The sequence below is a fragment of the Denticeps clupeoides genome, chromosome 10 (assembly GCF_900700375.1).
Source record: "Denticeps clupeoides chromosome 10, fDenClu1.1, whole genome shotgun sequence".
Classification (NCBI taxonomy): domain Eukaryota; kingdom Metazoa; phylum Chordata; class Actinopteri; order Clupeiformes; family Denticipitidae; genus Denticeps; species Denticeps clupeoides.
In genome coordinates this window covers 1,610,776-1,637,248 of record NC_041716.1, presented here as the reverse complement: position 1 = coordinate 1,637,248, position 26,473 = coordinate 1,610,776, and the positions used below count along the sequence as shown (strand labels likewise).

General features: G+C 44.6%; 1 protein-coding gene across 11 annotated transcripts; it reads left to right on the top strand.

Moving 5' to 3' along the window:
- The first annotated feature begins 1,678 nt into the window (after positions 1–1,678).
- Positions 1,679–25,805, top strand: stat6 (signal transducer and activator of transcription 6, interleukin-4 induced). 11 transcript variants are annotated; one of them, XM_028993499.1, is made up of 25 exons: positions 1,679–2,185; positions 4,541–4,651; positions 4,916–5,054; positions 8,638–8,718; positions 8,802–8,936; positions 9,017–9,166; positions 9,247–9,384; positions 9,478–9,627; positions 9,722–9,919; positions 9,998–10,146; positions 10,743–10,877; positions 10,961–11,137; positions 11,577–11,664; positions 12,551–12,673; positions 12,815–12,907; positions 13,525–13,728; positions 13,849–13,943; positions 14,253–14,386; positions 15,704–15,853; positions 15,963–16,032; positions 18,563–18,649; positions 20,468–20,554; positions 22,085–22,171; positions 23,653–23,742; positions 24,016–25,805. In XM_028993499.1, the coding sequence occupies exons 2-25, from the start codon at positions 4,548–4,550 to the stop codon at positions 24,095–24,097; spliced, it is 2,946 nt and encodes a 981-aa protein (XP_028849332.1). In that variant the 5' UTR covers positions 1,679–2,185; positions 4,541–4,547; the 3' UTR covers positions 24,098–25,805. The 11 variants fall into 11 exon arrangements, with proteins under 11 accessions (XP_028849332.1, XP_028849336.1, XP_028849333.1 ...); XM_028993503.1 differs by having other exon boundaries at positions 4,536–4,651; positions 9,020–9,166; XM_028993500.1 differs by having other exon boundaries at positions 4,536–4,651; positions 9,250–9,384.
- The last annotated feature ends 668 nt before the right edge of the window (positions 25,806–26,473 follow it).

The following is a 26,473-nucleotide window of genomic DNA, read 5'->3' as shown; positions in this document are numbered from 1 at the left end:
AATTGTGTGTATGCATGAGAGAGAGTCGGGAGCTGTATGTGTGTAGGAAGGAGTAAACAAAAAAAACTCGTTCATTTGCATCTGGCATTTACGATGCGCACTAGTGAAAAGAACGGTAGAGTGCAGTTATTTCACTAAATAAAAGCGACGCAATTTGCGTCGTTTTTTTCAGCCTCCGAGATCAAGCATCAGTGCGACGGTGGAAGTGCCGCGTAAATGTCGTATACCGGGAATAAAAAAACGTGTTAAAGTACAAAGAAAAAAAGGTTTCGAAACGCTTTACTGGAAATGACACACACAAACAATCCGAAATGACGTCAGACTGGCCACGCCCACTTTTAAAAGTCGGTCGGCACGTTCAACAAGTCTCGCCGACGCGCCGGTTGCCAGGTTCGCTTTTTATAAGCCACGCAGGCACGACGCCTGTCAACATTTGACGCATTGCAACTTTTTTCCTGCTTTCCTGTAAACGTTTATGTCTGTAAATACTGAACTACTGGACCCAAAGCATGATGAAGAGATCCTTCATCATTAAAGGTTCAGTTTAAAGACTTCGTTGTCATTGCACAATCATACTTAGTACAACAGCACGACGAAAATTGTGTCACGCCCCAGTGCAAAATGCCATAAAAGTATAGTAACATAACGCAAAATAAATACAAATCTGTACAGGAGTGTGCAAAACAAGTGGAATTAGTGTGGTAGCGTACTGGAATGAATCGTAGTATGATGTCATGTAGTAGCAGAGGAGCAGATGCAGCGTGTAATGTCGCAGGTTATGTGTTTGAGTTGCCAGGTACTAAAAGCTCTCCTTCATTCTATTCGTTCTTGACCTCAGCGCCCCCCGGATCTCTTGCCGGAGGGCAGCGTCTGAAACACCCCACGTCCCGGGTGTGTGCAGTCTCACCAAAAACAACATTTATTTCTTATTTAGCCCATAATCACCTACAGTGTGTCTCAGTGGGCTTTGACGGGCCCTGCAGTTCACACCCTCCACACTTGACCCATCTGCACAGGAGGAAAAACTCCACTAACTCCTGGAGAGAGAAAAAAGAAAGGAAGAACCCTTGGGAAGGAGTGAGACAGAGAGGGACGCCCTTCCAGGGTAGGGTGGGCAGGGTCGGTGATGGTTTTAATGGCACTGGTCCATATGAAGATCCCAGGGGTTGGTGGCTGTTGTGACTCTCTGGTACATCGCATGCTGGGTGGTCTTGTTCAGAAGCTCGTTACCAAAAAACAGGATCACGTCGAGGGCAACTATCTAGGACAGACTAGACGTGAGATGAGCGTCGTATCGTTGCTGACTTTTAACTGTTATGGAACGCATTTGGCCTTCTTATTCGCATTTCCGGTCCACCTTCAAAAAAAAAAAAAAAAAAAAACTACTGCGCCGCTTCTCTCTCCGTTGCGCGTATTTTAAAACGGAACAGTGAAATATTCAATTTCATCTCGTACGTTCTGACCAGATGCAAAAAAAAAAAGTTTATTATTTTTATGCCCAAACTGTGAATCGAGGTTTCTAGAGAAACTGACAGTAAAACGGGTTGCCAGAATTATTAGGAGCCCTGGAATATGCGCAAAGAGTAAATAAATGCGCGTTTCCTCCATGTTTCCTTACGGTCCAGACTGTTTATTTCATAACGTCTAGAGAATCTGAAAGCAGGAGCTGAGTTTGATTTAGACAACGCGCCAGAGTACCGATTTTTGGTGGAATATTACTGCGGCATTATTTTTATTATGAGCCCTGGAATATGGCCTGACAATAAATTTTAAAAAAAAATTCCTGCCTTTCATCACCGCAAATGCATAATAATAACAATAATCAGTTTTCAGAATAGGCCCCTGTTGTTGTAAATGCGTAATAAAGGAGTAATGGAGGAAACGAGCCTTTTACCCACTGCTGCCATCATTTAAAAACGCCACTACAATGTCCCACCAAACCCCCTTTTGGAAATAAAACGTCCGTCGCGGGTATTTGAATCCACAGCAGCCTCTACTGGCAGTTTCTCTCTGTCTCTCTCTCTCGCTTTCTCTCTTTTTTTAAAGGTGGACCGGAAAAAAGACGCGGGTCCGTTTCACCGCGACCTGGCAACGCGCTGGCGTCGACCGGAGCCGCGCTGCGCGCCACTCGGACCGCGCACCGTGGGCTGTCGGGTGGAGTCGGGTCGCCTTCTCGGACACGCGGGTACGTGTTTTGGCGGCACGTTTCCTCCTCGGTCACCGGGCCTGTAATTATTGTTACGTGAACCCCGTTGCGTGACTTTTCTCCGCTGATAACTGAGCGGTAAAAACATCTGCCAGAAGCGCAGGGAGGGTCGCCGCCGGGTGCGAGAGCGACGTTTTCACACCGACTTCCTCCTCCCGTGGACAAGAACGGACTAGGAATAAAAAAAAAATGCTCAGTTTGTCGCCAGGACGCGCAGGAAAGTGAAAGCGGCGCAGAGCGGGGGCGCGCACACGGGGACGCGCACACGGAAGCGCGTCTCGGAACTTCTGCGGGCGTGGACGCCGCGACGCGGGCCGACGCGGGCTTATCTGCAGCTCCTGGGCCTCGGCCCCGCGGACGCAGGTATTTATAGGGAGGTGATATAAGGAAAGTAATAAAAGGGAAGTGAAGAGGACGGAGGGACAGAGAATTGTCGGTAATTCCAACGCGTCCCCATGTGCGTGTCGAAACCTCGTGACAGTGACCTGGAACCCCGTGGGTGTCAGTATTCGGCAGGTTTAGAATTTTTTGGGGGGACAGGACGTGCGTGATGAGGATGGCGAGTCGACGGCACCCCGGGTTCCTCCGGAAGCTGTGCAGGTGGAAGTGTAGTGGCGTTGGGGGGTCATGTGACCTTCCGGCCTTGAACGGCGTTACATGGTGGAATGACGTTGATGTTGAGTGATGTTTTAAAAAGTATTTATTATGAAAGGTGAACATCCATTTGCTTATTTGGAAAAAAATAACTATAGACATGGCTGGTCTGTATACAGAGGCATTTTGTATGACAATGTAGACAAAGAAGTGCAATATAAAGAGGCGTCGGTACAGTAACCCACCAACAACCTGCTTGTTGTATAACTTCAGAAAAAAGGTCTATGGACAAGGAACCAACGATTCGATGTATACAGGGGATGGGAGAGAAGTGAAAGTGAAAGTGGAGCGATAGTGGCGAACAGCAGTGGGCAGCCACGATAGGCACCCGGGCAGCAGTGTGTGGCACCATGGCGGTCCGGGATCCGAACCGGCAGCCTTCCGACGATTACGGGTCCGCTTCCTTACCCGCCAGGCCACCACTGACCGATGCTCCGGTCTGTAACATGGTGCAAATTTCATAACATACAAGACGATAAATTAAAATCGTACTTGGAAACGTGTGGCATCTTCGCTTGTGCCGCCAGAGAAGCGTGGTTGAATCAGACTTGGGCCTACGGTGCGTCAGGTGAAACGTTTGGGACAATGGTCAGTGGCTGAACTTTGGTGACATTGCGGACATTGTAACGCTAAACGTAAACAGTGGTCACGGGACGGGGCTTCAATGCACCGGGCGAAATTTGCCGCTGTTTGAGGCGCGTTGATGTCAGAACCGTGCGAATCGACCCCATTTACTCATTCAGGGTGTGTCCGACCCATCATCCAAAATTTGGCAGGTTTTGGTTGAACCGTGCGCAAGCAGGACGAAGGACCAGGATCAGTCGCGAAAAAGAGGGATGACAGGAGAGTGGAAAAATGAACATGGCAGGTCCCAAACAGAAGTCTGAACAGGTCTGGGGTGTCCCCCGGCGGCAAGATCCGGCGAGCGGGGGGGTGGGGGTGCATTCCATAGGCACGATTGCATAATGAAATTGGCTCAGTAAAGCGAACGAAACGGATGGCAGGGGGCCGAAACATAAACAGAACTCTAGCGTGGTCTCTATACTGTACGAAAAGCAGGAAGAGGAGAGGAAAGAGTGCAGGAGGTCATGACAGGCACAGACAGGACCAGAATAACCGGGCCCAGAAAAAGATGAGGTATTTGGGGGTATTTATTTGGCGGTACGGATAGAATGTGCCCTCGCGTGCACGTCGGCTCTGCATCTGGCCGAGGCGGGAAATAAAAGACCACGTGATGCGCCGGTGACAGTCGGCCTGGCCAAGGGTCGCCTGGCACGCCCACATGTCCCCGAGGACCTGTAGACTGTGGGAAGTTGGCTGCTGTTGACTGACTCTGCAGATTGTTGGCAGCGCATGCCGTGTTTTGCGGATGTTGACCTGCTTGTGTTGCTTCATTTGCAGCTGCTAAACATAAATATGTCACCAAATCTGCCGTTACAAAAAAATATGGTCTTTAATGTCGTTTATTTTATGGATCCTCCAATTCTATATTAATATCATTATATCTTCTAGTGAAGATCACAAAGGTCACGGATATTTCAGATTGGGTTTGGTCTTACATGTACGTGTATAATAATGAAATGACAGCATCGATCACAATCTGTTTTTCACATATTGCAGCCAGTGGGTGGCAGATGATGATGATGATGATGATGATGTATATTTCATCTTTCAGCGCAGCCTCGCCATGGCACAGTGGGAACAGATGCAGCCTCAGCTCTCGTTGATGCACCCCAAGGACATCAATGAAATCAGACTTTACCTGGCCGACTGGATAGAACGGCAAAACTGGTGCGCTTCTTGTTTTTTAAAGTGATTGTCAATGTGAAACAATCAAAGCACAACACGGTGACACGGTGAAATGTGTCCTCTGTATATAACTTGGTGAGCAGTGGGGACGGTGCTTTGCTCAGTGGCACCTTGGCGGACCGGGATTCGAACCGGCAACCTTCCGATAACCTTACGGCCACCACTGCCCCAGCCCCCCGTCTGCTGATGAAGCTTCCGCCGCCGTTTTATTTCTCCTGACTCCTGCCTGTGTGGTCTGTTCTTCAGGGAGGACGTGGAAAGTCTGGAGCAGGAAGGTCAGGCGCAGATGCTAGTGGACCAGATGGCGTCGCTTCTCCTACAGCAGTCCGAGCTCGTCTCTGACGGGGTGATAAAGACGAGACTTCAGCAGTACAGCATGAACATGGTACACGCCCACCTACTCACATCTACAACGTCTACATCTACTGCAGAGAGTTCGATTTCAGCCACGTTTGATTTACGTACATACGGTGACACAGTGAAATTTGTCCTCTGCATTTAACCCATCACCCTGAGTGAGTAGTGGGCAGCCATGACAGGCACCTGGGGAGCAGTGTGTGGGGACGGTGCTTTGCTCAGTGGCACCTCAGTGGCACCTTGGCGTATCGGGATTCGAACCAGCAAACTTCTGATTACGGGGCCGCTTCCTTAACTGCTAGGCCACCGCTGCCCCAAACAATTGTGGCCTGTACGGGGGTCGAACCCACGACCTTGGCGTTATTAGCAAGTGTTCAGCATAAATATTCAGGACTGAGGGAAGACCTTTTATCCTTGTTTGGTTGGATATCCTTGTTTGGTTTATTACATAACCTGACATGTTATTACATAGTCCCGTGTCTTCAGTTTTGTTGTATAATGCAAGAAATACAATAACCATAAATTAATAAGTGTGTCCAAACATTTGACTTGTAGTTTACATATATACACGTACTGAACATGTGTATTTTTCTGGACGTGCAGCTTCCATATGTGCTCTCTGTCTGTCTGTTTTCTTTGGAAAGCCGAATTGACTGACAATGTGTGTGCGTCTGTGTGCGTACGTGCGTGTGTGCACACACCCATGCAGCCTGTCCATTTTTCTCTTTTAGTCCAACTTTGCATGTTTGTTTAGATCAGTTAGTTAATTACACATTGAAGTGGAATTAAAATTGGGCCTTTTTCAGCATTAAGAAAGACTCACGACTGCGTTGTCAGTACACATTTGGGGATCCTTGTTGTAAAGTTGTGCTTCCCAATCCTAGTAACATTCCAGTCCAGGGAGGACACCAGGATGATTATCATGACGAAGATGCCACTACTGTCATGATCCGGTCCGAAAGGGGTTACTCACGTTTGTCCTGTGTAATGTTCCCTAATCGTTTTCACCTGTGTCGAATGTATAAAGCCGCCCTGCTCGTTTCTGTTCACCGTCGGGTCTTTGTTGTGATACACGTTCACATGTTGTCCCGTTCTTCACCCATTAAAACTTGTGACGTCACAAGTGACGTCATGCAAATGCGTCCTTCTTCCTCGTCATCTATTCTCATCGTCTCCGTTCACCTGCATCGTCATGCCATCAAGGTTATGGCAACTACAGGATTCACGTTGTAAGTTGCTCTGTAAGTCGCTCTGCCAAATGCCATACATGTAAATTCAAAGTTCCCATGTGTCAGGGAATTTCTGGAATATCAGGGAATTTCAGTAAAGGCATTTCCAGACAGGGAAAATCAAGGAATGATCAGGGAATTTTGTTAATACCATAACCTGGTGTGACAAGGCTTTGTTCCCATTTTTAGAGTCAAAACTCTAAAAATGTGCAATGTTGTAGAATGCAAAATCTGTATCGACATAGAGGGTTTCATCAATCTATCAATCAATCAATCAATCAATCAATCAATCAATCAATATGTCCTTACACTTGCTAACTCATTTGTTAATGCCCTTTTCTGCTCAACACCCAAACATCATATTGGACATTTCTTTCTACGGGAGGGCATTGAAATTCTGCTTTTCGGTGAGGCAAAGTCATGGAAAAGTCAGAATTTGAGTATTTTGTCAGATTTTTCACTGCTGAAGCATGAAAACACAAGGTCCCATGACATGATTTTTTTTTTTGGCTTTTATATACAGTCATGGCCGAAAAATATTGGCACAAAAAATGTTAAATTGTTGCAATTACAAATGTTTGTTTCCTTTATACGCACTGGAACAACACAAAGAACAGAGAAAGAAAGCCATATCTGACATGATGTCATGATCACGGGATGAACAGGAAAGGAAGAGCAGGAAAAGGACATTGTGGCACAAAAAATGGATTCATTGAACAGGAACAAAGGAAACAGCACAAGGGCCAAGAAAAGTGAAAGTGAAGTGATTGTGAAACACTGCAGCACAGCACACGGTGCACATAACCAAATGTGTCCTCTGCTTTTAGCCCATGTAACCAAGTGGGCAGCCATGACAGACGCCCGGGGAGCAATGTGTGGGGACGGTGCTTTGCTCAGTGGCACCCCAGTGGCACCTTGGCAGACCGGGATTCGAACCTTGTGATTATGAGGCCGCTTCCCTTTGGAGAAAGCAACGGAAATCAAGTGCTTCCTGTATCCATCAACAAGCATGTTGCACCTGTCACTTGGAATTTCCGACCACTCTTCATTTGCAAACTGCTCAAGGAGTGTCAGATTTGAAGGGCGCCTTCTCCCACCAACAATTTTGAAATCTCTCCATAAGTGTTCAGTTGGATTTAGATCCAGGTTCATTGCTGGCCACTTCTGGACCCTCCAGCGCTTTGTCCTCAACCATTTCTGAGTGCTTTTAGAGGTATGTTCTGCTGGAACACCCATGACCTCTGACACTGCTTTCTGACACTGGGCCCTACATTGTGCCCCAATATCTTTTAGTTCTCCCCAAAACGTATTAGAACCTCCACCATGCTTGACTGCATGTTAGCGATTAAGCGCGGCGACACCATCGCCAACGCAACAATGTACGCAATTGCAACAATTTTCTGGGAGAATTGATGCATTTTCTGGGAATATTCCAGTGGTGCTGAATTCTCAAGGGAGGGGAAATCGTGAGAAAGGGGAGGTAACCTTTCCCCTTATGATGTCGTATTAATGTTAAATAAGCTCACAAACTGAAACTCTCATGTCAGGTGACCTTTCAAGTATTTCATGTTGATGATTCCGTAAATCAGAAATCTAGTATCTCAATTCATACCACCAGTATTTGGCTGGGCCACTTGTATGAAGATCACGAAACCAAGGACCCGGGTGCAGGTGCTTGAACAGAAATTCAATTTGCAGGACAAACCAACATATAGGGCTCTACTTTGGGGTGGGAAGTGGAAACAGGGAGAGGAACGGATCACTCTCACAGGGACACTCCACACTTGCACCACATCTGAAAAATACAATACAGCAACACCATTTACACACACCAAAACCCAGACTGGACCAGTTGGACCGGATCGCACTGAGTCTGACAAACTCACACCTTACACACACTCAATGGCAAAACCCAGAACACTGGTGCAATGGTGGTGGGGTGCAGGGTGGTAGTAGCCTACATTTACATTTACGGCATTTATCAGACGCCCTTATCCAGAGCGACTTACAGTCAGAAATTACAGGGACAGTCCCCCCCTGGAGCAACTTAGGGTTAAGTGTCTTGCTCAGGGACACAATGGTAGTAGCCTAGTGGGTAACACACTCGCCTATGAACCAGAAGACCCAGGTTCAAACCCCACTTACTACCATTGTGTCCCTGAGCAGGACACTTAACCCTGAGTGTCTCCAGGGGGGACTGTCCCTGTAAATGTAAATGTTAATGCAAGTGTAGGGAATCGGGATGGGGCGGGGCCTGCACTCACTGGCCCGAGACCGGCAATCTCGCCAATCTGACGGTGGTAAAAAGTAAATAATTTTTTCATTTATTTGTTCAGCATCAGAATTTCTTAGGTGTACACCACCCCTCTGTGTCTTCTCCAGAACAGCTACCAGTCGCAGCCTATGGAGCTGGTGCGGACTGTGAGGGATATACTGCGGTCGGAGAAACAGTGGATCAGCCAGGTGAGCGGGATCAGCCCCCAACACACTGCTCCACAAGGCGTGGTCTGTCTGATGGCGGCTCTCTTGTTCCTCCATCTCCCCAGAATCGTGCTCCACTCATGACTCTGCCTGCAACGGTGGCCCAATTAAACTCAATGCCGCAGCCCATCCCTGCTGACAACCACATTCAAGACGTGGACCACCTGGTCCAGTGGACGGAGAAGCGGTGGATCAGCCAGGTGAGCGGGATCAGCACCCAACACACTGCTCTGCAAGGTGTGGTCTGTCTGATGGCGGCTCTCTTGCTCTCCACCTCCAGCAGAATCCTGCTCCCCTCCTGCCTCTGCCTGCAACGGTGGGACAATTCATCTCATTGCCATCCAACGGGATGCAGCCCAACCCTGCTGACGACCACATTCAAGACATGGACCACCTGGTCCAGCGGACGGAGACGCGGTGGATCAGCCAGGTGAGCGGGATCAGCACCCAACACACTGCTCTGCAAGGCGTGGTCTGTCTGATGGCGGCTCTCTTGCTCTCCACCTCCAGCAGAATCCTGCTCCCCTCCTGCCTCCGCCTCCAATGGTGGCCCAATTAAACTCAATGCCGCAGCCCATCCCTGCTGACAACCACATTCAAGACATGGACCACCTGGTCCAGCGGACAGAGACGCGGTGGATCAGCCAGGTAAGCAGGATCGGCCGCTCTGCCCCGCCCCCAGCACACTGCCCCGCAAGGTGTGGTCTGTCTGATGGCGGCTCTCTTGCTCTCCACCTCCAGCAGAATCCTGCTCCCCTCCTGCCTCCGCCTCCAACGGTGGGACAATTCATCTCAATGCCGTCCAACGGGATGCAGCCCAACCCTGCTGACGACCACATTCAAGACATGGACCACCTGGTCCAGCAGACGGAGACGCGGTGGATCAGCCAGGTAGGCATGGTTAAGCCGTTCTGCCCCGCCCCCAGCACACTGTTCCTCAAGGCGTGGTCTGTCTGATGGCGGCTCCCTTGTTCTCCATCTCCAGCAGAATCCTGCTCCCCTCCTGCCTCCGCCTGCTACCCTGCCTTCAGCAACGGCCCAATTCAACAAGCCGCCGCCCACCTCTGCTGACGACCACATTCAAGACGTGGACAACCTGGTCCTGAAGGTCCTGGATATCCGGCAGTACCAGAATACCATATGTCAGGGGCTCAGCTGGGAGGCACAAAAGGATTGTGCTCAGGTAACCCGGCACGTGTTCACTGTGTCATCGTCTGAGTGACGGGGACCCGTAAGCCACGTTCTGGTCCTGTGGTTGCAGAAGTGCATGCAGCTGCTGAATGGCGCCGTGCTCAGCCTGGAGAGCTGCCAAGCCAAACTCATCGAGCGCATTGACACCTGGAGGTGGGAGCAGCACCAGGCCACCATTGGCGGCCCTTTCGATGACAACCTGGGCCCCCTGCAGACGCGGTAACTTGCGGTGGTCATATCTGGCGTATCTGACTCAGCCCATGCAACACAGGCCTGCATGCAAATGAGCTGCTGACAGTTTAGCTCCATTGAGGAGAAATAAGATATTCTTTATGCATCAGGAATAGATCAGATAAGGAAATTTTTACTGGGTCCAAAACTTAAATTGGGAGGGAGGGTGTCATTCTTGACGTGCTTTTCAAGATTCACTGCCTATAGAAAGTTTAAAATATCAAATTGTGACTATTTAAAATAAATGTGAGCCTGTTAGAAATGTTAGAAAACCACCTGGAGGAATGCGGCCACTGGAATGGATGTATTCTTGAGACTATTAGGTTACAATAATAGGGTTAGGGTTATGGACTGTGTTAAATAGAATTACATTACAAAAAAAGACTTTCATTGACTAAAACTAGACTAAAATAGCCATGGATAATTTTGACTGTTACTCATTTGAAACTTGACTAGACTAAAATGAGTCTGGACATGACTAATAAAAACTAAAATGACAGTTTGACGCAACGACTAGACTGAAACTAAAATTAAGACAGGCCGCAAAAACAGCTTTATTGAGTAATTTGTGATATTTTTGATAGCTGCGAGCAGCTGCTTGGGGTGAACGAGCAGCTCACACAGGAATTAGATTTGCTGAAGAAGTACCTCGGCACCTCCACGTCCTTCACAAAGATGCAGGGGCAGCTTGTCAAGTTGCTGAAGGCCCTTATCCAAAGGTTCCCCGCCCCATCCATTCACCCATTTTAGCTTGTGTGTGGATATTCGAGACCAGTGAGCTTCATTCTTTATCTGCACACAGCTCCCTGGTGGTGGAGAAGCAGCCTCCGCAGGTCATCAAGACCCAGTCCAAGTTCTCCACCACGGTGTGCTACCTGCTGGGCGAGAAGGTGGCTCCAGGGAAGCCCATTGTGCTAAAGGCCCAGATCATTACAGAAAACCAGGCCAGGAACCTGGTCCAGACAGGGACCATGGGCTTGTAAGTATTTTCCAAACACAGAGAACTCAACATGCCTGGAGCCAGCTCTCCACCTTCTTCTGACTTATTAATATGCAGATATTAGTACTGATGTAGGTAAAGCAGAGCAACACAGTCCCTAATTATGCTGTTACCATGGCGATATAAGTGTTGGTTTACAAGCTGACTTTACTGGAATAAACTCTTCCCATTTTTAATTGGCAGAAGAGCTTGCACCGCAGGTGAATTTTTATTCTACTGATGCCTTGTAATATCATTTCCTGGCTTTGTGTTTATCATGTCTTTGTGTGTTGGGCAATGTGATGACAAATTTACAGCAAATACAATGTGAAATTGAAGTAAAGTAAAATGTTTGTTTTTTGGCGAAGCGAAATCATTGCATATAATAACAGTGTCGAAGTCATCTTTACCAGTTCGATCTGTTTGTGTGCCTGTGCAGTGACAGTGTTGGTGAGCTGATCAACAGCACGGCCGTATTGGAGCATAATTTATCAAGCAAGACCATGTGTGCCAACTTCAGGAACATGGTGAGGCCGCAGTCCTTTTATACAGACCATGTCATCCACAGAGACCTCATGGGACCAGACATCCTGCTGGAAGTTTAATGCCATCTGATATCTAGTATCCACACACACAGCCACCAGATTGGTCACGTTCTGCAATGTTTTATGCAGTAAATCTGTAGAAAAACCACGAGCTCATTTATGACCTGGACTCTTGTTGTATTTCTATAAAAATGTAACTCTGGAACTGGGGTAAAAATATTTCAGATATTTCAGATGGACACCGTGGCTCTGTGCCGTAGAAATTAAACAGAAACAGGCCCACTGCTTGGGTAAAATTCTTATTAAATGATCTCACAATCCAAGAGTGTTGCTCCTTTATCAGCTTTGCAAGGGTGGCGGGGTCGGAGGAACCAAGCAGAGTACAAAAATGCCTCCACGCTGTTTCCAGTACAATTCTCTTCCACTCCCCACCTGCGCAGCTTCTCTTTGTTTGCCTCAGTGCATGTTGCGCAATACAATTTATGACCCATCCAAGAGAGGGAAATATACATAAAAGGAATAGTATTGGTATGAAGAGGGAACCGGAGAGGGTCAAGTACTGAGCCGTGAGGGACACCAGTTGGAGCAGAAGAGCAGATGTGGTCCCATTTCATGTCACCTAATAAGATTGGTCTTCCAGATACGGCACTGTCTATTGCCACGTCGAGCCACTTATTCCAAAGCTCATAACACACCTTCCTTTGATATAGTAGAATGACATTTCACATCATTGTATTGAAGAATTGTTTGAATTCGACAGTGTAGATTAAATGAAAAAGGATGAAAAGGAATCTTGAACATCATTTTTGCAAGATGTGGTGTTATGTTTTGTTCAAAAGTATCAGGACCTTCTCTTTCTTTCCCTCAGTCCATCAAGAAAATCAAGAGAGCTGACCGGAAAGGCTCTGAGTCGGTGACCGAGGAGAAGTTTGCCATCCTGTTCTCTGCAGACATCGCCATGTGTGGCTGTAAGGCGGTGTGCAGCATACAGGTCTGCGTTCTACACTGTGGAAGACCTATGAAATTAAATACATGCTTGCCTGGAACTGTGATTTATGTCTGTTTATGAATTAAAGTTACAATCCAGTTTTAGAAGGAGGAAGTAACGTTTTGTCTTTCTGCCCACTCTTAGATGATTTCTTTTCCTGTAGTTGTGATTGTGCATGGCAGTCAGGACAACAATGCCATGGCAACCATCATCTGGGACTGTGCCTTCTCCGAGCCGGTAAATTTCACACACATAGACGTGAATCGCTCAGATAAACATCGCATCCTGTTCTCTGTTTGTTCTGTGTAGCACCTCCTGGTGTGTCATGGACCAGAGACACACTCACTGCAGCAACGCATTCCTTCCATGCCTAGGCCTTCAATCTGTTTATTAAGCTATTATTATCCAAACAAAGATTTTTTTTTGCTCTCAAAAGTAAATGTTTTCATGAAGTCCTGATATTCATGCTCAGCCTGTACCGCCTGTACTGTTTGATCGGATAATCATCATGTTAATCATGACTCCAGATGTCAGTGTTTCAGTTCACGGCACAAAAGTAAATTGCATAGTTTATGTTTGATGTACAATTATACGAAAGGCACGTAATCTGATCATAATGTTGGCGACATTCTGTTTACTCTTCAGTTTAAAGCCGTCTGCAGTAATCGCTGTCTGAGTTTACTAGGGGGCGAAAGTCTTTATATGATGCTGAACACCGATAAACCATGTCAATTTAGAATTGTATTAATTGTGTAAATGTGCGTGTTGGTGTTTATTAGGATGCACGAGACCCAGACTGCATGTTCTACAGACAATTTTCAGTTTTATTGGTTTTACTGTGTATGTGCCTCCAGAACAGAATCCCGTTCGTGGTGCCCGAGCGGGTCCCTTGGATGCAGATGTGCATGACCCTGAGCAGGAAGTTCATGTTTGAGGTTGGGACACAGCGTTGCCTGGACAATTACAACCAGCACTTCCTTGCACAAAAGATCTTTGACAAGCATGATATCACTGAGGACTTCTCCAACATGAAGGTGTCCTGGTCGCAGTTTAATAAGGTAGCCTTCCATTCAATTCTTTATTCTGCCATTATTAACTGGAGGGAATTAAACTGGGATTTGCAGTGCAGTATGCGAGTCCAGCACCACTCCCTCACACTCTCATCTCGGTTGTTTCAGGAGGTGCTGCCTGGACGGACGTTCACTTTCTGGCAGTGGTTTGATGGTGTGATGGAGCTCACCAAGAAGCACCTGAAGAAATACTGGAGCGACCAGTACGTTGGCCTTCATCTCAGCACACCAAACATAAAACAGATTTTATTTCCTAGTAAATTCCATGCCTGTAAAATGCAAAAGTGCATTTCACTTGGTTGAGAGAAAATGCAGCAGAATGTTCACCAAATATGAAACGTCAAAAAAGGAATCCATATAAGTGAAAGTGGTTGGTTTGTTTTTGACATTGTGAAACACTGCAGCACAGCACACGGTCACACAGTGAAATGTATTAAACCGTCACCCTTAGTGAGCAGTGGGCAGCCATGACAGGTGCACGGGATATGAAAACTTTTTTTTTTTGCCTCCAGACTCATATTTGGCTTCATTGGGAAGCAGCATATCCACGTCATCCTGCAGAACAAGCCCAACGGCACATTCCTCCTGCGCTTCAGCGACTCCGAGATGGGTGGCATCACCATCGCCTATATAGCACCCAATGAAAGTGAGTATGCGTGAGTAAGATAAGCTACTGACGTGTGTACTTTCAGGGGCATATTCATTTAGAAAGTTCGCCACTCTTAAATTCATGAAATCCTCTGTCAGTGCGTTCAGACTAAACACCCTGCGGGCTCCCGCTTTGCCTACTGCTTCTAACAAAAGAAGAACTGTTTGCTTTTCCAAATGATTCTATATAATGATTCATTACCATTTTTATTATTCATATTGGCATCTGAATACATTTAAAATTTCCATTAACATATATGTGTGAGTTAGTATGTGTGTATACTAGGGCTGGCTGATTGTATGATCTCGATTGATGATTAAAATTCAACTCGGTCTCTTTTTTTATGATCACTATTAAAATGACAGAAATTTGATTATTTTGTGTATTCGTATTAGTGTGTATTAGTATCCCAGGAGTTCTGGAAGTCTCACGCATATTGATAGAGGCTCCCTGATGCCTGCAAATTAAATCAAATTTCCTGGAAACCCACGGAGAGCAAGAGAGTTCCATGTACATTGTTCACTTGAGAGAAGGGATGGGATGAGAGAGAGAGAATGTGTGTATTAAAGTGAAGTTATTGTCACTTGTGATGTGTCCTCTGCATTTAACCCATCACCCTGATTGAGCAGTGGGCAGCCATGACAGGCTCCCGGGTAGCAGTGTGTGGGGACGGTGCTTTGCTCAGTGGCACCTCAGTGGTACCTTGGCAGATCGGGATTCGAACCGGCAACCTTCTGATTACGGGGCCGCTTCCTTAACCGCTAGGCCACCATCATCATAACTTTGGTCCTGAAGAAGCCTGCTGCACTGGAACCTGTTGTTCCTCCAGCTTTAGTCTGTATGTGTGGGTTACTCCGTGTGTACATAGGAAAACAAGCCAATCAGGTTCCAGTGCAGCTGGCAAAGTTATGATGATTTTGAAAACTGATAACTGTGATCGGTTCAGTGGAGCATCATGGCAGAGGGGGTGTGGCCCAAAAAAGGAAAATATAAAATGCAGAGACACTCGAATATGCAACCAGCACCACGTGGCATGGTTCATTGAGCGAAAGTGAAGTGATTGTCATTGTGAAACACGTAAGTGTTACAGCTAGCCAAACCAAACCTAAATCACTAGCCACCTCCTTTTTTTTGTTTTGCATTTTATTTGTGTAAAATTAATTGTATATCGTTTTGTATGCATATATCTTTTTTTTGGTCTGTGGAAGAATGAAAATAAAAATAAAATATATAAAAAAAATATTTGTTCAATATGGGAATGTATCCATTTTTTTTTGCAATATCGCCTAGCCCTAGTGCTTCATTTTGTTCCAGATGGACATCGAAAAATCCACAACATTCAGCCCTTCAGCAAAAAGGACTTGGAGATTCGTTGCCTTGGCGACCGCATCAGGGACATTGAGTCACTCATTTACTTGTATCCTGAAATACCGAAGAAAAAGGCATTTGGTCAGTACTACACAGGTAGGAAGTTGTCCCGAGTGGTCAGTACTCCCAACGTTTAGTCCCTGTCAAGATATTACTTGAATTGAACCAAAAATAAACTTTCTGTGCTTCTGTTTTCTCGTTTTAGAACACCAGTCAACACCCACCTTGCCCCAAACTGCCGGCTACATTAAAGCATCTCTAAAAACAGTGACAGGGTACGTCCCCCCTGACACTAAGTGTGCAAGACACTTAACCCTGAGTGTCACAATGGTAGTAAGTGGGGTTTAAAGTTAATCGTATAATCGATGCATTGCAATGCAGATGTGGACGATATTGCATTGATGCAGTGCAGAACATAATCGATATCATCATAATGACGTTGCTTGGTGTACTGCAGGTGGTGGCTGTGGCGGCCTGATCTGAGTACAGTGCCACTCCAGGTCAGAGTTTCACGCTGAGTTGCGCGCAGAGGTGGACAGAGTTTACTGAAAAAATTGAATTAAGTAAAAGTATCTACTCAAGTAAAAGTACCCATCTAAATATCTACTTGAGTAAAAGTTAAAATTTGCTTAATTAAAAATTTACTTTGAGAAAAAGTTACTTAGTTACTGTCAATTACTTGATGTAAAAAGAGGTCTAGTCATAAATCCAATACAGCACTAGTTGTATTTGTTCAATTTTTAGGCGGTATAATGTACAAACTATGTTCAGACCACCCCATAAAACCTTTTTAAACATAAGCACAGTTGGCCACAAAAGTAATGCACTCATTTGCATTATCCAACTCAAACATTACAATAAAAAAGGGAAAATAACGCCAAAATCAAATTATCCAAAACTGTGAAAATATTCAACAATTCCTTATTAACAAATAAATTTTAAAATTGTAATTAACAAATTTGTTCTTTCTATAGCAAAAAAAACCTGATATATATATATACACACACACACACACACACACACACACACACACCTGTATCTCAGTTGCATTTACTGCAAGACCAGCTCACTGACTGCAGATATAAGAAATAAAGCGTCCTGCCCTACAGAATACTACAGTATTTGTACACTTTCATATGAAATTTTCAGATACAAGAGTTAAGGTCTTGTACACCTGTGTGGACACTTTGATTTACTACAATAAGCTGAAAAACTTTAGTCCGTTTAGTCCGTGCTCACCTTGTAACAGTTGTATATACTGCTAGTTCTCCTTTAAATGAACATCTTTCTCTCCATGCTTCACCAGAGTTTCCTCCAGTACATGAATCAAACCCATTACAACCTGAAGCCACAAACGGCAGAAAAACGTCAGACGTCTGTGGCATCAGGTGAGCGCGGACTGAACACAACCGTTTTTCTGAAATCTAAAGCCGCTTTCAGACCGAATGCAGCTCTGCACCAAAAATATGCGTGGTTTTCTAAATATGCGTGGTTTTCTAAGACAATAACATCTTACAATAATGTTGTAGATCTCTGGACACTCAGGGACTGTTAGGATCAGCTTTTCCTCCATTTCTGCTTCGTGTGTGTGTGTTTTGAAGTGGCAGAAAGAACACTAGCACACTTTAATTCTATTGGTCGTGCAAGAAAACATCATGGCAACATCAGTGGTCAAAGATCAACACATTTCAATGTGAGAACAAGGTCGCTGAAGAGCCGTGCAGCATGAAACTCCTACCCGGAGTGGTGCTGCACTCAGGTCCAGAGCCAGAATCACTACCAGCATTTTTATGCCACTCCTAGAAACTCGTCAAGCAACATCATTATGATGTAATCGATGAGGCAGTGGCAGCCTAGCGGTTAAGGAAGCAGCCCCGTAATCAGAAGGTCGCCGGTACAAATCCCGATCCGCCAAGGTGCCACTGAGGTGTCACTGAGCAAAGCACCATCCCCACACACTGCCCACTGCTCACTCGGGGTGATGGGTTAAATGCAGAGGACAAATTTAGATGTGCACCGTGTGCTATCGCAAGTGACAATCACTTCACTTCACTTTGATAATGTTCTGCATTGAATTGTCCACATCTGCCTCGCAATGCATGGATTATACAATTAATTTCTACACCCCTATTGCTGTCATTTTAGTTGTTAGTAATTTAAGTCTCATTCATACTCATTTTAGTTTCAGTCAATTAAAACGCTGAGCATTTTACTCTTATTTTAGTCAGAATTATCCATGACCTTTTAGTCTAGTTTTAGTCAACGAAAATAGAGGCTATTTCAGTCTAATTTTAGTCTTAATTTTAGTCAATAGAAATTTAATTTTTAATCTTTTTTTTAAATTAATTTAAATCTCTTTTTTTACCCATTTTCTAACAGCAGTCAAGATGTCATTGTTTGTTTCAAACAAGTTGTGAATATGTTGTAATATTGAAGATGACTTCTAAAAAAAAAATAAAAGCAGTGGTGGCCTAGCGGTTAAGGAAGCGGCTCCATAATCAGAAGGTTGCTGGTTCGAATCCCGATCTGCCAAGGTGCCACTGAGGTACCCCTGAGCAAAGCAATGTCCCCACACACTGCTCCCCGGGTGCCTGTCATGGCTGCCCACTCAGGGTGATGGGTTAAATGCAGAGGACACATTTCACTGTGTGCACTTCATATTCTTTATTAAGAATTTTATACATTTAATGTTTACAAATATAGTTCTGGTAACCTCAATGCATACACAATCTCTAGTGCCCGTAGGTTGCGAACCAGGCCACTACTGTCCCCAAATGAACTATGAGCCCTTTTTTGTGTGTGTAGGGATCAGAGGGACACAGCTCCAAGTTTACCGCCTCCCAGTGATATTAATTCTGCCTTCAATGCAGGGAACCAGTTCCCACCGATGATGTGAGTTCTGGCTTCTTTCTCTCACACACACATGTACATATGCAGTGCCAAAGCATTTACAGCCTTTGCCCAAAATTGAGCTCAGGTGCATCCTGATCACCCTCGAGATGTTTCTGCAGCTTAGTTGTAGTCCACCAGTGGAAAAAACAGTTGATTGGACGTGATTTGGAAAGACACACACTTGTCTATATAAGGTCCCACAGTTCACAGTTGATGTCAAAGCACAAACCAAGCATGAAGTCAAAGGACTTGCCTGTAGACCTCTCAGACATGTTTGTCTCCAGGCACAAATCTGGGGAAGGTTACAGAAAAATGTCTGCTGCTTTAAAGGTCCTAATGAGCACAGTGGCCTCCATCATCTGTAAGTGGAAGAAGGTCAAAACCACAATGACTCTTCCTAGAGCTGGCCGGCCACCTAAACTGAGCGATCTAAGGAGAAGGACCTTAGTCAGAGAGGTGACCAAGAACCCAATGGTCAGAGGAGAACCTTCTAGAAGCACAACCATCTCTGCAGCAATCCATCTATCAGGCCTGTGTGGTAAAGTGGCCAGTCTCTTTTCGAAATTCAGCCTTGTGCAGAATTACAGCCATTTTTATCCAGTTACACGATCAGATTTCCCAGAATGCGCCATGTCGGTGTGTGTGTGTGCATAAAATGCAAATGAGGAGGAGAGAGGCAGGACGAGGATGAGAGCAGCCAATCGAAGTGATCAGGACCAGGTGCAACCAGGAAGTAGTGTTTTTCCAGAAAAAAATATTAATTAAGGCACTGGTTCTTTATAGTCTTGCATGATGGAACATTTGTACTAATTTTTACACCCAATCACTGAGCAACTGCAATGCAACTTTGCACGTTTGGAAGCCATGACAGTGGGTGGAGATAATGCTCTAGGGGAGTGTTGGGAAATTCTCTGGGTGGACAAAGCATGAGAAAGGGGAGGTAACCTTAACCCTTATGATGTCATAAGGTGACAAATTCCAGATCCAAGGATTGTTGTGCCAAGCTTGTTGAATCATATTCAAAAAGACTTGAGTCTGTAATTGCTGCCAAAGGTACATCAACAAAGTATTGAGCAAAGGCTGTGAATATTTATATACATGTTATTTCTCTCTTTTTCAAATTTACCAAAACCTCAAGTAAATGTTTTTCATGTTGTCATTATGGGGTGTTGTGGGTAGAATTCTGAGAAAAAAATGTTTTTAATCCATTTTGGAATAAAGCTGTAACATAACAAAATGTGGAAAAAGTGGTTCACTGTGAATAGTTTTTGGATGCACTGTATAGGCTGTTGACCACATGCTTTCATGCTGCAGGCTGTTTACAGAAACTCACCATTGGAAAACTTTTATTTAAATTTTTTTATCTAAATCTCTTTTAAATCTCTTTTAACAGCAGTCAATATGTCATTATTTGTTTCAAACAAGTTGTGAATATGTTGTAATATTGAAGATGACTTCTAAAAAAAAGCACCTATGTCAACTAAATTTTCAGAAGATTTCGTTACAAGTAGCAGAATAACGTGAATAATTCCAGGGTGCTTTTTCATTGGTGGTTGTGTTGCATTTTACCCAGATACAGTATAGCAATTTTCTGATTGTCCCCACACGCTGCTCACCGGGCACCTGTCATGGCTGCCCACTGCTTGTGCTGTGCTGCTCTGTATCACAATGACAATCACTTCAAGAATTTTACAAATATAATTCTGGTAACCTCAATGTATACACAATCTCTGGCGCCCCTCCCCCAGGTTGGGAACCAGTGCACTCGGCCACTACTGTCCCCAAATGAACTATGAGCCCTTTTTTGTGTGTGTGTAGGGATCAGAGGGACACAGCTCCAAGTTTACCACCTCCCAGTGATATTAATTCTGCCTTCAATGCGGGGAACCAATTTCCACAGATGATGTGAGTTCTGGCTTCTCTCTCACACACACACAAGTACATATGCTGTGCCAAAGCATTTAAAAAATAATGAATGAGTGGTAGTAGCCTAGTGGGTAACACACTTGCCTATAAACCTATAGACCCAGGTTCAAATCCCCCTTACTACCATTGATTCCCTGAGCAAAAAACTTAACGCTAAGTTGCAGATTGTAACTACTGATTGTAAGTCACTCTGGATGAGGGCGTCTGATAAATGTTGTAAATGTAATGAAGTAAACGTTACCTCAGATCTCAGGTGTATCAGGGTGTCTATGCTTTGGTAGGGTGTCCCTTCCCTTTTTTGAGGGCCTAATTTAATTTTTAGTCTAGTCTTTGCTTCAAGCTGACATTTTAGTCTTTATTAGTCTTAGTCACGTCCAGACTAATTTTAGTCAAGTAAAGTTTCAGTCGACAAAAAGTCTGAGCGTTTTTGTCTTGCTTTAGTCAGAACTATCCATGGAACAATTTGAGTCTAGTTTAAGTCAGCAAAAACTGATGGCCTTTTAGTGTTGGTAGTAGCCTAGTTTTAGTCAACAAAAACTGATTACATTTTAGTCTAATTTTAGTCAATAAAAATTTGTATTTTAATCTCTTTTTTTCTAACCCAGTCAATATAGTACAAAGACAAAAACAACATTTTCTTTTAGTCAATCCATTTCATAATTGAAACAGGATATCTTTTTATTATATTATTCATGGCTGGAGCCCTAGGCAAGATTTGAAGTGGCACTCCCTTCTATTAGAGTAAATTCCTCTGCTTGTGTAGATTTACTCCCAAGCAACTGAACAGCTTCGTCTCAGGCACCCTTTTGTTTAAATAAACCAATTGCAAATGTAAAATACTTAGAAAGAAATACAACAAAATCTGAACTTGAGCTTGTTGACACATCAAAATATTACCATCCCCCAAGTAGCAGGTGAAGGATAATTAACCGGAGGGCTCTCAAGTCAGAACCCTACCACCACCATCGCAACCCTGCCGCTTTCCACACCCCCTTTGACCCCCTTGACAATGGACCTCAGGAATGGGGGTGGTTCATTAATAATTTTATTAGTGTTGTTGTTGTTGTTTATTAATTGCTCAGACTTGTGGAAGAAAATATTTGATACATGATGCAGACAATTCAATAAAATCATTATAGTATGAGAATTTGTCAGTCATTCTGTGATAACAAAATATGACTGAGACTACTTTTTTTGAGCAGGTGTTGTCAATGTACAGACACTCAACATTGAAAAACTGATGCTTATTATCTTACGAACTAGCAGAATAACGTGAATCATTCCACGGTGCTTTTTCATTGGTGGTTGTGTTGCATTTTACCCAGATACAGTACAGCTATTTTCTGATTGGATATTGTCTAGGCCCTTTCGTTTTTGATTGGCTGGTAAGTAACGGGCAATAGGCACGGAACCCAGGTTGGGAACCAGTACACTAGGCTACTACTGCCACCAAATGAACTATGAGCCCTTTTTGTGTGTGTGTGTGTGTGTGTGTGTGTGTGTGTGTAGGGACCAGAGGGACCCACCTCCAAGTGCACCGTCTCCCAGAGATATTATCCCAGCCTTCAACCCAGTGAACCAGTTCCCACCGATGATGTGAGTGCTGGTTTCTCTCTCTCTCACACACACATGTACATACGCAGTGCCATAGGAACGTAGATCTCTGGTGTATCGGGGCGTCCATGCTCTGGCAGGGTGTACCAAACAAAAGCAACAAAGAAATCACACACTCACTATCCACAACTGCCCAATTCCTAAGTGGATTTGCCCAGGGCGCACACACCACTCACACACCATCCTATCTGAGGTTCAGGTGAAGACAGTCAGAGATGAGGCTGGGTCAATCTTTACCCAAGCAGTGTTTGTTGAGACAAGTGAAGTTGTTTGGCCGGTCAGTGTCTCTCTCACACTCCTCACTAAGCAGCACCACACACACATATATACCTTCATATATACTGTGTGGGTCTGAAGGCCAAAAGGCTGGAGCAGCACTTCGTTTTTTTGGAATCATATTTGTGCCAAAAAGGTGAAACAAATCTTTCCTAATATCAAGCAAAAACAAGACGTTGAAATGTAATGTACGAGGTTGGAATTTTAAAAACCTGTGTTTTTGTTTAATCTTGCTTTCTTTTCACTTTTGTCTATAGAACTTTCAATTTCAATTTCATTTGTTATCAGAATCAGAAAACTTTATTGATCCCGAAGGAAATTGCTTATGCTACAGCAACACATACAATAAGAGCACAGAGAGACCGAGAGAAAGACATACATTTATGAGTATAAATAAAATTTAAATAAAAATTAGTATGCAGTAATGGCTAAAGCAGCATTGCACATTATGTTAAAAGATAAGAGTCAATAAGTGAGTTATTGCACAGTAAAAAAACGCAATAGGAGACAGTTGCACAGAAGAACAGCAGCAGAAGGATCATGTTGCACAGGTAGAGAGAGAGAGAGAGAGAGAGGGCCACTTATTGTGTGAGTGTGTGGCAGAGGGGCGAGTTAAAAAGTCTGATAGCTGTGGGAAGGAAGGATTTCCTGTGGCGTTCAGTGGAGCATTTCAAACTTGTTAGTCTATTGCTGAAAAGAACTCCTCTGCCCCTCCACAGCACTGGGCAGTGGGCGATCAGCATTTTCAATAATAGACTGCAGCTTTCCCAGCATCCTCTGCAGCAGGTATTTGAGTGACAGCTCTGTTCCCTGGAACTCTACCAGTGATCTCGCAGTGATGGGGGAATGGAGCTCTCACTCAGATCTATGTTTTTTTTTTCTGTTTTTTTACTGTCTTTGTACATTTTATGCGATGATGCATTGCTTGGAACAGGTGAAATTTGGTGCTGGCATATGTATTTCCAGGCACAATTTGTACTAGTTTGTGTGGATGTGCAAAAAAAAAAAAAGTGTTGAAGCCGTCAGAAGTGCAAATCTGTGTCCTGCAGCACTGGCACGCAGTGAGGACCAAATGCAAATCCACTGTCTTCTGCCTTCAGACCAGCTGATATTCCAACTGTTTGAAATTGAATTGAATGATGAATTGATCATTTTGTGACTGCTGTGTATGTGTTTGATTAAATCAGGCCTCCGTATCCATCCTACAGTCCCGGCCCTTCAGGCCACGTTTCCATCCCTCCATTCAGCAACGCTCCCAACTTGCAGACTCTTTCCCCGTGAGTTGTTTCAAAGCCATGTCTAGAAAACCTGCATCCATGAGCTGTAATATGTCCTTGCTTTACATTTAATGGCCTTATCCAGAGCACCTTGAAAGGAGTGGTGTCTATAGAAATCGAACGAGAATTGCTGGTGTTTTCCTCCTGTAAGTCGCTTTGGATAAAAGCATCTGCTAAATAAAGTAAAGTAAAGTAAAGTAAAGTAAAGTAGAACGTAGCACGTCTTCCGGACTGGATTGTCTCTGAACGTTTTTCTTGATCTGCTTTTTTCAGGCTGCCTGAGTCAGTGCAGTCTGACATGGAGCTGGGCGAACTGATCAATGACCCCATATACAGCAGCATGGACTGCCTGTAAATACGCGATGCGGACGAGACAGATTATGGACTACGAGGGCATGCGGACCCTTCCTCTTTTCCCCCACGCAGGGATCACGCGTGGACAGACCGCGCCGTCCATGCAGCTCCTGGCGTGATTTGCGGCCGGCGCGCTGCCTGCCGGAGCTGCTCCGCCCGTTAAGTGTCTCCAGCGTGGCCACGCCTCTCGCCGGCCGCCTTGTTAATATTCCATCGTAATTACATTGCAGACGCAGACACAACAGCCTGGCAAACCCAGACGCAACGTTTGTGCAGCTTTCAGGTATTCTTCTCCTCCTCTTCCTGTGCTGTGTTTGTTTTCGGCGCGTCGTAGTCATGCACAGTCATGTCCCCTGTCACACCATATCAGACTTTTTTTGTTACCAAGGAGATTTTGGTGTGGGCGTGGCCACAGTTCCAGCTTGCAAAGTTTAACCAGGTGTCGATGTGCAAGGTGCACTTTCATGCAACCCAGTTGTTCAGAAGTGGTTGTGACCCAAGACACTCCAGAACCAGCATGACCTGTTTTTATATGTTTAGAGTAGATGACAGTGGCCATGACAGTTGTACACCTTTCATCTTTTCATGAAGTGTTGAAAGTAATTATATTTTATTCCTAAATGAAAATGTACTTGGTGGCTTGAGAAGCAGTTCATTGCCTGGTCATCTGTCAGATTATTGATATATTGAACTTATTGATATAACAAATAGCAATACTAGTGTGCTTTCCTACACACTTATATGGCTATCTAATGATGACTCTAATATATATATATATATATATATATATAGTCATCATTAGATAGCCATGTAAGTGTGTAGGAAAGCACTCTAGTATTGCTATATATATATATATATATATATATAAATGAGCATCTCCATGTTTCATATATCATGTCTCTTGGCCGTGATTTGTCTGTAATTGTAATTTTGTGTGTTAAATATATAAAGTGCAGGTTTTTTCAGCCTCTCCAGGATTTTGCGATAAACGTTTTCAAGTTAAGACTTTCGTTTGTGTTACACCACAACGTTGCATGCAGTACAAAATCGGAAGGGAAGAGCGAGAGTGACGTTGGCGAACATTAAGTATAGTACCGTGTAGTACAGCATGGCCTAGTGGTTAAGGAAACTGACCCGTAATCGGAAGGTTGCCGGTTCGAATCCCACAGAGCAAAGCACACACTGCACCCCCCGCTCACCAAGGGTGATGGTTGAAAGCACTTTCAGTACAGTACAGAAAAGTATTAGTATAAATAGTTCCTGAGAAGAAACTTGAGTTCAGAAGCTGCAGCCAGACCATCCATGTTCTGCACCATGCGATTTGCCAGTAAAGCCTAATTCCTGTCGTGTGGTCCCTTCCACTTTTGTGGAGAACACTTGGAGACTGTTGTGCACGATCCTTTGGCAGAAATCTTTGAGGGTAAATGGGCAGCATCGCATCGCACATGTCTGCATGTTTGGTAACACGACACAAAATGTGAGAAGTTCTGCAATAGGTCAAAATTGCAAAAAAAAAGTTGTGGTGATTCGAAAAAGGTGCAGCACGCAAATAATTTGCACTGGTTGCCTGAATTTGCATTAAACATCGCAAATTCCTGGAGGGACCTTTTTGTTGTTAATCTGCTTGTAAATGCCTGACTCTCCCTTCCCTACATCTGCCTATCCTTCATACAAATCAATGTGTACACATTAAAAGGATTTCATTAATAGAACGTTGTGAAAGTCTTTCATGTGCTGCTCCCGTTCGAGTGTTCTCTACAAAAACAAATTGCAGCAAGTCTTTGTCTGAATGAAATCCCTGTGTTGGTGGAATTCAAAGCCACAAAAGACTAAGGTTTATTCCACAACCATTGCCCCGCCCAATATTGCCACAATCTGGGGGGGGGGTGCCGGATCATTTGGCTCCTCCCCTAACAACTTCTATCGGGGCAGAAACAGTTCCATTGGATGCTGAAATTAGAATTTTCTTTTTCTGTATTGAATAACCTGCACAGTGAATCATGGGATACAACGGAGCATCTGAATCATTCGGCTCCTCCCCTAACGACGTCTATTGGGGCAGTCTCATTGGATGCTGAAATTAGAATGTTTTTTTTTCTTTATTGAAAAACCTGCACAGTGAATCATGGGATACAACGGAGCATCTGAATGGCGCGGCTGTGTTTTTACACCTTTATGTCTGCATTTTCCCCCAATGTGTGGCAATAGGTTCCTCAGAACTGGCCAATCCGGTCAGCCGATTCCCTGGAAGCATGAGGTGTACTGAAGGTGAGGCGGTTTCATGCAGTCGTGTCTTTCGTTTGTGAGAGAAGGAAAGACCCTGAAATGATGCCCAGTGTGGCTGGATTTTAATGTAAAAATATTCATTTATAATGTT

Coding starts and splice junctions, on each gene's coding strand:
- stat6 (XM_028993499.1), top strand. CDS start 4,548: ATGGCACAGTGGGAACAGATGCAGCCTCAGCTCTCGTTGATGCACCCC. Junction 4,652..4,915: donor TGGATAGAACGGCAAAACTG/GTGCGCTTCTTG, acceptor TCTGTTCTTCAG/GGAGGACGTGGAAAGTCTGG. Junction 11,665..12,550: donor GTGCCAACTTCAGGAACATG/GTGAGGCCGCAG, acceptor TCTTTCCCTCAG/TCCATCAAGAAAATCAAGAG.